This window comes from Pelmatolapia mariae, linkage group LG15, assembly GCF_036321145.2.
Source record: "Pelmatolapia mariae isolate MD_Pm_ZW linkage group LG15, Pm_UMD_F_2, whole genome shotgun sequence".
In the NCBI taxonomy this organism is placed as follows: Eukaryota; Metazoa; Chordata; class Actinopteri; order Cichliformes; family Cichlidae; genus Pelmatolapia; species Pelmatolapia mariae.
This window is the reverse complement of record NC_086240.1, coordinates 16,289,287-16,301,076: the sequence shown is the minus strand read 5'-3', so window position 1 is coordinate 16,301,076 and position 11,790 is coordinate 16,289,287. Positions and strand designations below refer to the sequence as shown.

Here is an 11,790-nt window from a genome sequence, read left to right as displayed (position 1 = left end):
GAGTCCCGAAACGCGCGCACCCCGAGCTCCAGGCGGGACTTCCTTTCTCCTGCGGATGCGCTGATATTAGGGTGAGCAGGCAGAAAGGGCTTGGTCGGAGTGTCACCGGTCTATCCGCGCGCCTCTGGACAGCAGATGACCTGGCCGACGACTCCGCTGCCGCTGAAGCCCCGTAGATGAATCTCCTCCTCGGCTATGCTGCCCTGAGAGCGCCGGGAGTATCCGCCCCGCCAACATGTCTGATGTCAACAAGACTATTCAGAAATGGCACGCCAGTTTTAAGAAAGGCACAGACTTTGACTCGTGGGGACAATTAGTGGAGGCTATAGATGAGTACCAAATGTAAGTTGCATTCAACATGTGTGTCCTGTGTGTCCACAGCGCTGGTTTAACCCGAACGCAGTCCGGGCGCTGTGCTTCTTCTTCTTTTTTTTATTATTATTTTTCCCTTCTCTGGGTCGCCTGTCCCTAAAATCTGCAGGGAAACATGTAGGAGACAGTAGGTGCAAGAAGTTAGCCCGTGTGCTGTCAGTCAGCTCTCGGAGCAGTAAATAAACCCTACCATCCATGACGTGATGTGGCAGTTGTTGCAGTGGGGAGCAGATGTTGTTGCCTGATGCATCCTAGCTCCGTCCACAGCAGCACTTTAGAGTTTAAGGGAGAGTCCGTCCATGTAGCCTGTCATGGAAAATCGGTCGGAGCTGCGAGCAGTCTGTTTCATTATGTGTCATGCAATGCAGAAACGGGCCAGTATTCCTCAGAGTGTTGGGAAACAGTCAGCCACACCCTCTCATTGTTATGGGTGGGTTTCATCTGCTGAGTGAGGAATGGTTTCTGCTTCTCAGACCAGATCTTTGTCTTTGCAATTTCCTTAAAATGCGCCCAGCTTCTCTCCCAGTTAATAGTTTATTTAAAACTGCACTAACAATGCAAAAATCTAGATCCCTGCAGCGGCTTCTACTGTCCGCAGGGGGGCGCACAGACACACACCTTACCTTATAGGAGTCTTGCAGGGTCTTGCAGTGAATCATTAACGCGTCTAACTGTGTTTCATGTGGGTTCGTTTAGTTTGGCAAGACAACTGCAAAAAGAAGTCCAGTCAACAAATTCATCAGACTTCACCGAAGAGCAGAAGGTAATCATTACATCCGTCTGCAGCTTCTGCACCGGAGTGTCTGTCACTTTACTTAAACTAACGAGTGTTTTTTTTTTTTCTTTTAAAGAAAACTCTGGCAAAGATTGCAACATGTCTGGAGATGAGAAGTGCCAGTTTGCAGGTTTGTATAGGAGTCTGCATGATTAGTAGCTACAAAAAGGAGGCCATGTCCAGGTTTTCAGAGATGCTGAGGTCATCGTTATTATATAAAAGTAAAATTTGAGCATCAGCAGTTTTACTTATGCATATAACAATTTTGAAAGTGGTCTTGAGCAATAGTTCTCCAGGCTTTCTGAAGGTCTTTCAAAGTTTGTCTTTGGACATTGGCCAATGGTCAGGTCCACTCCTTGTACCTGACCATTTCCAAAGGGAAGTTTTTCCTTGTTAAGTCACTTAACACTAACCTGTGACTCATTCAAGCATAAAAAGGCACCTAATTCAAGGGATAAAACGGTCTTGTATCTACACATAACAGGCAACTTAGCAAAGAAACGATTTAAAATGTTATCTTTAGACATTTTGAGTTTTAAAAGGCGTAAAATTGTGTTTGTTGGACTAAGTGATTCCCAAAGAGCTATTAACTGAAAAGGTGTCCTTAAAAATAAAATAAGGAAAAGTGTCAAGTATAGAAGAAAAGAAGTGGCAGGCCTAAAATACAAAACAGTACTTCAAAGCCTTAAGAAACAGGAAAAAAATCCAGCAAAAACCCGACACACAGATCTGAGAGATCCATCTGACCCTTCAGCTGAGCCATGTACTGTTCAACAAAGCCTCATCAGAAATGGTCTCAGTGGAAGGGTGGCTGTCAGGAAGGCGTTCTTAAGGAAAGGAAACGGGGAGAAAAGGCTGAGGGATGCCAAATTAAACAAGAACTGGACTCGAAATCAGTGCCAAAAGGTTTTATGGAGTGATGAATCCAAGTTTGACATTTTTGGTTCAAATCATCATCGGTAAGTATAGAAGGGGTCAGGAGAGAGGTGTAGCGGTGGGTGTCTACACCCATCTGTAAAACCTTGTAATGATTTGGGGCTGTGTTTCTGCCAGTGTGTGTTAGGGATCTTGTTAAAATCGATGGAATAAGAACACAGAACAATCAGATTCTGGTCCGTCCAGAAAGTGTTTGATAATGGCTTTATTTTTCAGCCCAAACACACTGCCAATGCAGGAAAAGTATTCCTGAATAGAGAAACGCACAAAGAGTCACTGTCAGTCATGGATTGACCTCCCCTGAGCCTGAACCTCAACATTAATGTGAGATAAGTGTGAGATCGTCTCACATTGAACAGAAGACGACCAACTTCCAAGAAAGAGCTGTAAATGTCATTCAAGAAGCCTGGAGAGCTATTTCTGAAGACTACCCAAAGAAACCATAAGAAAGCTTGACTAAGAGACTTCAGTTCATGATGAATAAAAGTGATCATAAATCTTGACTTTCAAGCTCGTTAGAGTTGTTTTTGCCTTGTATGCTGTATGTTTACACACTTTTCTATTTCCCATTATGAATAAATTAGGGATGGTTCAAGACTTTTGCACAGCGCGATTAAAAAAATTACATTATTTCCTGAGGAAAAACAAATACTGAACATATCCTTTGTCTGGGTTTCTTCAGTGCACTCAGTCAAAGGAAGAGTTCAACTTAGAAGACCTGAAGAAACTGGAAACCAGTAAGTGTATGACTGGAGTTTTTCCTGGCTCGAAATGGGCCTCTAAAGGGCGACTCTGCAGAAAAACATGATTGGTGTGTGTACAGTAAAGGTGTTGAAACTGTGTGGCCTTATTTGACAGAACTCTACATGCATTTCTGGGCATGTTGCAAACAAATGTTTATTACACTTTAGTAAATGAAAGATGAATTTAAAATGTTGATCTGGTGATTTTTTTTTTTTCCTTTTGCTCTGGCCTGTGGAAACAATTTCTCTATGAAGGAAAAACCCTGATGGACAATTTACTGGATATTCTGACATGTTTTAATAGTGATGTAATCAACTCAACTCCTTTTTCTTCAACAGTAATTAAAAATCTACTCACCTACAACAAAGAGTTTCCATTCGATGTTCAGCCGGTGCCGTTGAGGTAAAAATCCATCACTGTTGTTATTACTGCTTTGGGCTCATGCTTCATGTGTCATTGTGTTACTTAACATTACTGGATTTACAGATTTTTGTGAATTAATACAATAAAAGAATAACTAATAGATCAACATGAGTCATGTGATCACACACAAGCGTTGATAATTTTATCTTCAGGTCTCTAAAAAAAAAAGTGTGTCTGTGAAGCTTTAAATATTTTCCTTACAGGGATATGTAAACTTTATCAGTCCAATGAATCAGGTGTTGGGGGGGGGGGGGGGCGTTTGTGTTCCTTGCCATCAGGAAAATCTTTGCTCCAGGTGAAGAGGAGAACCTCGAGCTGGAAGAGGAGGAGGATGCCACAGCAGGAGCAGGTTCAACAGAAGCTTTTCCACCACGAGCTCCTGGTGTGTTACATCTGTTTATCACCTGCTTGAGTTCACATGTCATTGTTACATGTTGTCATGTTTTGGAGGGTTGCTTGACCGTGTGTTTTTTTTTTTTTTTTTTTTGTCTTTTCTGTTGGTACCGTGCATGGCTTCACCGCTCATTCCTGCCTGCTTCATTAGCAGCTTTGCAAGGTACAGCTTATGAATGAAAGGCGTCTGAATCTGTCCTCTATTGCATGACTGTGAATAATCCTGCCTCATTCAGAGTTAATTTTGGAACTAGATGCGTATATGTGACTGGAAGGTGAAGTTAATGATTTACTCTTTCACCAACAGAAAGCTTTTCCACTGATCAAGGTAGCCTGATTCCATCAGCTTTGGCCAAATAGTTTTTTCCAGAGCTCATTTATTAAAATCAGAAATATTTCCTTTATTAGAGTAAAGTACTTTATGGTAAATGTGATGATTTGGCTCTGAGATAATTTCTGTCCTCAGAGGATGTGTTATACCCAACCTAACATCTCCTTGTTCCATCATCATTCCAAAGTGAGGTTTTGAAAACTCAAAATATACAGTTGTGGTCAGAAGTTTATACATAGTCATCATGGCATGAATGTCATGGTAATTTTGGGCTTTTAATAATTTCTTTGACCTGTTATTTTTCCAGGGTGGATGGATTGTACAGCATACAGCTTTAGTGACTTTAACCCTGGAGAACCCATGGGGTCAGAGCCGACCCCATTGGTTTTCTAGGGAAACCATGGGGTCAAATTTGACCCCATGGGTTCTCCAGGGTTAAAAAAGCAAGAATTGCTTGCACAAATTTTTATTTATTTGGTATTTTGTCAAATCCACACAGGGTCCATGCACCTACAATGACATTTTGTTAAATGTCCCTTAGCAATTTGGACCTCAAGCTGACGCTTTTGGTAACCACCAAGAAGCTTCTGGCATAATTCTAATTGGATATTTGAACACTCTTCTCAGCAGAATTAGTAGAGTTTATTTAAATTGCTTGATTTCCTGGAGGAGAGCTGGCTTTTAAGCGTAGACCAAAAATAGGTCGGGGCTTTGGGAAGTTTATTTTAAGGGCTTAATGTTAGCCTGCTTCCCATTTTCCCAGTTTTGATTTGCATTTGGGAACATTGTCCTGTTGGAACACCCAACTGTGACAAAGTTTCAACCGTCTAGCTGCTGATTTGAGGTTAGATGGAAGAATTTGGAGGCCCTAGAGCGTGATGCTTGACAGTTGGTACAGTTTTCTTTGGTTTGAAAGCCTCACCTTTACGACCCCAAACATACCTCTTGTCATTGTGGCCAAATAACTCAATCTCTGTCTCGTCTGACCATAACACTTTTCTCCAGAAGGCATTTGGCTTGTTCATGTGGGCAGGTGCAAATTTCAGTTGAACCTGAAGGTGTGGGTTTTGGAGCAGGAGCTTCTTTCTTGGTCAGCATCGTCTCAGTCTATGATGATTGTGTCACTGTACACAGAGATGCTGGTGTTTCAGACGTTTCCAGTTCATGTGAAGTTTGCGCCTCATTGGTTCCTGGTTTTAAGTTGTTTGATCCAGGAATCTGCAGTTGTTTAGAAATTTCTCCAAGAGATCTTCTTAACTTGATCAATCTAATGAGTCCCGTCAAACAAATCTTTGTTTTATGCCGGCAAAGATTTTCTGCTAGTTGTAGTCACTATCGACTGCTAACGAGAAGTTAAAAGGCTTCAGCCTTGCTAAGTTAAAAGACATTGTTGATTGTATGTGAATGTATGTATAGATTTGAGCCTGTTTGTATACCTTTGACCCTATGTAGATGAGAAAAAAATTCAAAATATTTTAAATCTTGTGTTATTAAAGCTGTATGCTGCACTATTATTCCATCCTGGAAAAAACAGTTCACAGAAACCATTAAAAAGCCAAAAAACTACCACCGCATTCATGCCCATGATGAGTGTCTGTAAACTTCTGACGACATCCTTTATAAGAAGTCAGAGTCACTGATGACCTTTTCTAAAAGTGTTCACATAGAATGCTGCGAAATTTGATCCAACAGAAAAGAAGCACAATAAATTCTGTGTCCAATTTAATCATAATGAAACCAAAAGTACGTGGGATTTCTCGGGGTAGTGGCAAATAGAGGAACCCATATTTTTGTGCTTACAATAGCTCAAACTATATATAAATGTGAGTAATGTACAAGGAGCAGCAGACTTCTTGGCTCAAATCCCAGCAATTACTTGTAGCCCCAATTTTAAATGAGCCTTAACTTTGATTTAAGTAGTCACAAGGGTTTAAAACACATGTGCAGGACTGCCAGTCAGATCCATTAAACTCCACAGTGTACGGTGGGAAACTTTGCCCCCAAATTAGGTTCAAAACGACAACATAATTTGGTCATGTGTTGCCTATTTCCACTGTTGATTGGCTCGTTGGCTGTGTTGTATTCCCTTCTGTTTTAATGTGTCTTTATCTTCTTTCAGCTGATGGTTTTTGGTTCACAGCTACAGCTTTGATATTTTTTTGGTTCGCTTTATTTCTTCTCGCCAGCTTTGTTTCCTGCTGTAGTTCAAACTTTATTTAGCTAAAGAGATTTAAACCTCTGTAAACTTCTCACTGGCAAACTGCCTGTAGACAAAGCCCCAAAGACAGATATTCATCAGGAAGTGATAGGGACTAAAAACACAGCTAAAAGGAGAATGGATTAAACACATCATTCCTATGGATTGATCAAAATGTGTAAAACTGGTTTGCCAAAATGCCCAACTTGAAACCAGTTTTTAAAAACAGTTCTAACTGCTAATATCTTCTGACCTTTGTCCTTTTATAGGTACCTTGTTGCCACGGTTACCCTCAGAGCCTGGGATGACGCTACTTACAATAAGGATTGAAAAAATTGGGTTAAAGGACGCCGGACAGTGCATTGATCCTTACATGACCATCAGTGTCAAAGGTACAGATCCCACAGTGCACGCCTTCAGCAGGCTGGCCTGGAGGTGCTTTTATAACCTTCACAGCTGCTGCTTTCAGATTGGACACACCCTCTTTTCAGCTGTACTCCCACGCTCTCTGTCCCCTGTACATGAAAACCTCTCCGCCTTTTCCTGTGGCTGCAGATGTAAACGGCGTCGATCTGAACCCGGTGCAGGATACCCCCGTGGCCACCAGAAAGGAAGACACGTACATTCACTTCAGTGTGGACGTGGAGATCCAGAAGCATGTGGAGAAATTACCAAAAGGTAGTCCCCGACACACACTGGGTTCACAGCATGGCAAGTAATTTGTGTGATTTTTTTTTTTTTTTTTTTTTTTTTTTGCTCAGCGTTCTCCAAGTAGAGGCAACAGAGCTCCTGCAGGGAGGAGCGGACGACTAGAAAATAAACCTGCAGTGAAAATAAAGCTGTTTTTACACATAAACACAAACTCCAGGCAGTCCTTCTCACATGTAGCAGATATAAAGAGATGTCTCTGTCAGTCATGTTGACCCCAGAATAAATAGCTGACTGTGTAGCTTGTGCAGGAGCCAGGAAAGAAGACCGCTTGCTGGCTATGAATTCTCCACACTTTACTATTAGTTAATGGTTAATTATTACTGCATAGGTCACATAGGTGCCACCTATGTGGCACCTAAGTTAATTCAATTCAATTAATTTCAGTTCTATTTATATAACGCCAAATCACAATGGTGCCTAAGAGCACTTTATATTAGAGACCCTACAGCAACACAGAGTAAATCCCAACACTCAAACGCCCCCCTTTGAACAGGCACTTGGCGACAGTGGGAAGAAAAAACTCACTTTTAACAGGAAGAAACCTCACACACAACCAAGCCCAGGAACGGACAGCAATCTGCTGCAAATTTAGAAACATTGTTTAAATATTTTTAAACAAACTTTCTAAATTCAAATAAGCAAACCCATCCTGGAAACAAACTGAAACTAGTATATAGAAAAAGGGGGGAATCATAATAGGGGTGTTTAAGCTTGCAGATTAGGGTAATATAGGTTCTTCTTATCTGATGCATATTCCTAAATGTTATCGTCTAATGAAATTACTGCAAACTGCCCAGAGACGAGTCACATGGACACCCCAGTTTGTAAATGCAATAACTTAAGAAGGAAATCACCTAGGATTTTGAAATTGATACCATTGGTGTATCGCTTAAAAAATCTTATGCAAGTTCTTATCTCAGTTAACTCGATCTCAAGGTCAGAGGTTATGTTTTCTGAAAATCTTGTGAATGCGATAACTTGGGAACAAGGGGAATTTGAAATTGATACAATAGGTGTATCTCTCAGGAGGCCGAGGAGTCCCTCTGGCCAGCACCAGTATTTTTCTTGATTTAATGTGACTGGAATTGTCTGTCTAAACATATTCTCTCATATCCTCCTTTAACATTTGAGGTACGTTTACATTTTTTCCAGGAGCAGCTATCTTCTTTGAATTCAAGCACTACAAACCCAAAAAGAGGTTCACCAGCACAAAGTGTTTTGCCTTTATGGAAATGGACGAGATCAAACCGGGGCCGATCGTAATTGAGCTGTGAGTCTCACCGTCCAATGAGCGTTTTCCAGCGTTAACTGGAGAAAAGTCTTCTCTCGATTGTGGAGTGAAAACTGCTCCTGTGTTTAATTTCAGGTACAAGAAGCCCACGGACTTTAAGAGGAAGAAACTGCAGCTTCTCACAAAGAAACCACTTTATCTCCATCTTCATCAGACGTTACACAAAGACAGCTAAGTCGGACCACGCTTCGAACCTTCGAAGGCCTCTCTCACATCCACATCCAGCAAAATGTGGTGTTCCCCCTCATCGCATCTAGCAATACTAAAAAAAACCAACAAAAAAAACCCTGTGGTATTTGTTTTTTTATTTTTTCCATGAGTATTTGAAGAAAGTAAAGTGAACGGAGCTGGATTCCTGTCGCATCAGCTCACACTCAGATTTTAAAGTCTTTGATTTTGTTGTGAAGTGCAGGAAATACCAAGTTTTCCAGAATCCAGAAGTAGCATGTTCAAACCACCTCATTTCAGTCTTCCGTAGCTCACTGAGTTTTTTCTTTTTTCTTTTTTCGGGGGGTCAGGAAGAGGCCGTGAGCATCTGCATCTGAATCCTTCAATGTTCAATTTAGACTTTTAAGTTCAGCAAACCAAGGAAGACATGAAATAAATTAAAGACAAAACAGCGACAGCTTGTTCCATTGAGCCACAAAAGAAGTGCTTTTTGTAATCCGGGTGTATTTATGAAGTCCGGAGTGCACTACAATAATAAACTTTTATCATTTTTAGTTATGAACGGTTCATAATCACACATCTAAAACAGGTATAACAGACACAAGAGTGACGAGTCCTGACGTTTCCTCATTTTGTCTTAAAACTAGTGAATTAACAGAAATTTAAAGGGGCACTAACCTGACAAAGAATCTGTTTACTGCCTGTCGCAGACTCTGTCTCACAGTTTTGTTTCCTGCTTTAACATTTACAGTTCCTGACATTTAGCAGCTTTGAATTAAAGGTGGCTTATTTTGCACAGATTCAGCTGTCGCCAGCTCACTAAGTAACATGTTGTAAGTTTCCCCGCTCAAAATGTCAAACTGTATCTGTTTAAACTTACACTCACTGGACACTTTATTAGGCTAGATCTTTTTTTTTTTCAACTGCACATCCATGATGCAAATGCCTGTGAGTTGTTCCACCACATCCTAAAGGTGCTCTGCTGGATTGAGGTCTAAGGACTGCAGAGGCCATTTGAGTGCAGTAAACCTGTTGTCATGTTCGAGAAAGCAGTTTGAGATGGTTTAAGTTTTGCGATCTGGTGTGGTATCCTGCTGGAAGCAGCCATTAGTAGATGGGAACACTGGTCATAAAGGGATAGACGTGGTCAGCAACAATACTCAGGTAGGCTGTGGTGTTTAAACAATGCTCAGTTGGTACCAAGGGGCCCAAAGCATGCCATTCCATTCACCAGCATTTGAACCAGTGTACCCAACGAAGTGCAAGTCATGCAAGAATTGTGCCATCGGAAGTAAACGTGCATATCATTTGAAAAGTACATTTTTAATTTTCATTTGTAATTAAACACTAAGCAAACTCAGTCTGCACTTCATACTGGTTTAGTGAGTAGTCACATTCAGGTTTATAATGATTCAAGTGGGGCCATCATAGGTAACATCTACAATTTAATGTTTTTTCTTTTTAAACTTGTAGAACATGTAAAGTGATACTGGTTTTAAAAAAAAAATGGTTGGGTTTTTCAGAAAAATTCACAAAGGGAGACGTTTAATGTCCCTATAAATCTGACAGTGGCCACGTGTCAGTGTGGATTTAGAAACGTAGAGGAAAAGGGATGCAGCACGGTCTGCATACTGTGGAAGTGTCTCGCCATGAAGCGGATGTTTAGCACCGGTTTTTGTGTTTTATCGAGCAGATATGCAGTGTTGGATCACATGCTGTCGTAACCACACAGAGGGTTTTAATCCACTGTTACGTTGCAGATTTCGTGTTGGTTCTGTGTGAATGGGATTACGTTCAGAACTGTTCTCATGCGCTTGTGCTCTTCTTTTTATTCTTAAGAGAGCTCTTTCTTTTCTCTAGCTTTTCACATCTTTCTTTCCATTTTGACTCTATAGATGTTCTTCACTAAAACGTCTTGTAATTTTTGATTTTTAGATTTTATTTTTGTAATGTCACAAAAAAAAATCTGGACTGTAAATTAACTGTAAGATACACTAACTGATGAATATACAGTAACTGTGTGTATGTATGAAGTGCTCTGATGTGGCAGGAGTGAGAACCATGGAGTGTTTTCTTTTTGGCAGAATGAAGGAAATTGTATCAAACATTTACGGCGTGTTTAATTTCTAATAAACTACAAATGAGGCAGTGTGTTGATTTATTTGAACTGATATTTTTCAAGTGAGGAAAGGTTTTACAGCATGCAGCTTCGGTGCACAAGTTTGAATTTATTTTTCTCTTAGCAATTTCTTTGAGCTACAATGACAAGAGGTATGTTTGGGGGAGTAAAGGTGAGGCTTTGAAACCAAAGAACACTGTACCAGCAGCAAAGCATGGTGGTGGTAGCATTTGCTGTCAGTGGTATTGGTACAGTGGATGGAATGATGAAGGACTGCCTCCAAATTCTTCAACTTCACCTCAAATCAACAGCTACACGGTTTAAATTTGAACACAACTGGGTTTTTTAACAGGACAAGGGTCCCAAACATATCAAAACTGGTTTTGGAACGGATAAAGCGAGCTTACATTATCAAGTTTTGCAGCTTTCAAGAAATGAAAGGGTGCTTTACCAAAAATTGAGAGCATTGCTGAGCTCAGATGGAAGAGAGCTCCAGAGGGTGGAGGCTGCTACAGTGCAGGCTCTGTCCCCAGAGGTGTGAAATGATAGGTCGGTTGGTGCAGAAAGCAAACCCATAGCTGAGAATCGCAGCATCCAAGACTGTGTGCGGGTGGGTAAAGGATGTCAGACAGGTACTGAGGCCAGGGTGTTGAAGGATTTATAAGTCAGAAGGCAAATCTTGTAGGTGATCCATGACTTGACTGGGAGCAAGTGGAGTTTTATGAGGTTAGGGGTGTTATGTTGCTAGAACTTGGTGTGTGTTAGAAGGCTGACAGCTGAGTTCTGGACATACTGGAGCCTCCCTAGATCTTTGCTGGAGATCCCAAACCAGACCCCATTGCTAACCTTTAATACACTGGGTTCCCAGAACTACTTTCCATTAGCAGGTAGGCTTTTTACCCTTAAAACACAAAATTTATGAGAAACATGCAAAATAGTTTTGTGTCCCAGAATTTTCGCCAGTTCACTGACCTACAAGCGCTTTCTTTTTTTTGACTATAAAACTATCCTGACCAAGGCTGACTGCACTAAAACAGATATAAATGAACAGAGTTCTGTTATCTTGTAAATGTTGAATATTAGGGACATAGTTTATGGTTTTAATCTGTTTCTTTTCTTTGTTTTATTCTGCAGTCAGCTTTAGTTGATAAGCAAAAGTTTATACATTAATATACTGAAATTGAAAAGTTAATATCAAGGAGTGACGTGTTGCTATTAAATATTTCAAACTCTACGAATAAAAATGTTTAATGTGAAGATGATGTAAAGACAGAAAATTGAGTTATAATTAGCACAAATCAGCACGGATGTATGACTACTATATGTAGCT

General features: G+C 40.6%; 1 protein-coding gene across 3 annotated transcripts; it reads left to right on the top strand.

The window, feature by feature from the left end:
• Nucleotides 1-28: 28 nt before the first annotated feature.
• On the top strand, nt 29-10,484 carry aida (axin interactor, dorsalization associated). 3 transcript variants are annotated; one of them, XM_063496147.1, is made up of 11 exons: nt 29-342; nt 1,069-1,135; nt 1,224-1,277; nt 2,766-2,820; nt 3,166-3,229; nt 3,529-3,632; nt 3,798-3,806; nt 6,441-6,563; nt 6,727-6,849; nt 8,035-8,152; nt 8,249-10,484. In XM_063496147.1, the coding sequence occupies exons 1-11, from the start codon at nt 236-238 to the stop codon at nt 8,346-8,348; spliced, it is 924 nt and encodes a 307-aa protein (XP_063352217.1). In that variant the 5' UTR covers nt 29-235; the 3' UTR covers nt 8,349-10,484. The 3 variants fall into 3 exon arrangements, with proteins under 3 accessions (XP_063352217.1, XP_063352216.1, XP_063352218.1); XM_063496146.1 differs by having other exon boundaries at nt 3,795-3,806; XM_063496148.1 differs by lacking the exon at nt 3,798-3,806 and having other exon boundaries at nt 31-342.
• The last annotated feature ends 1,306 nt before the right edge of the window (nt 10,485-11,790 follow it).

Coding starts and splice junctions, on each gene's coding strand:
- aida (XM_063496146.1), top strand. CDS start 236: ATGTCTGATGTCAACAAGACTATTCAGAAATGGCACGCCAGTTTTAAG. Junction 3,230..3,528: donor GTTCAGCCGGTGCCGTTGAG/GTAAAAATCCAT, acceptor CCTTGCCATCAG/GAAAATCTTTGCTCCAGGTG. Junction 8,153..8,248: donor GGGCCGATCGTAATTGAGCT/GTGAGTCTCACC, acceptor GTTTAATTTCAG/GTACAAGAAGCCCACGGACT.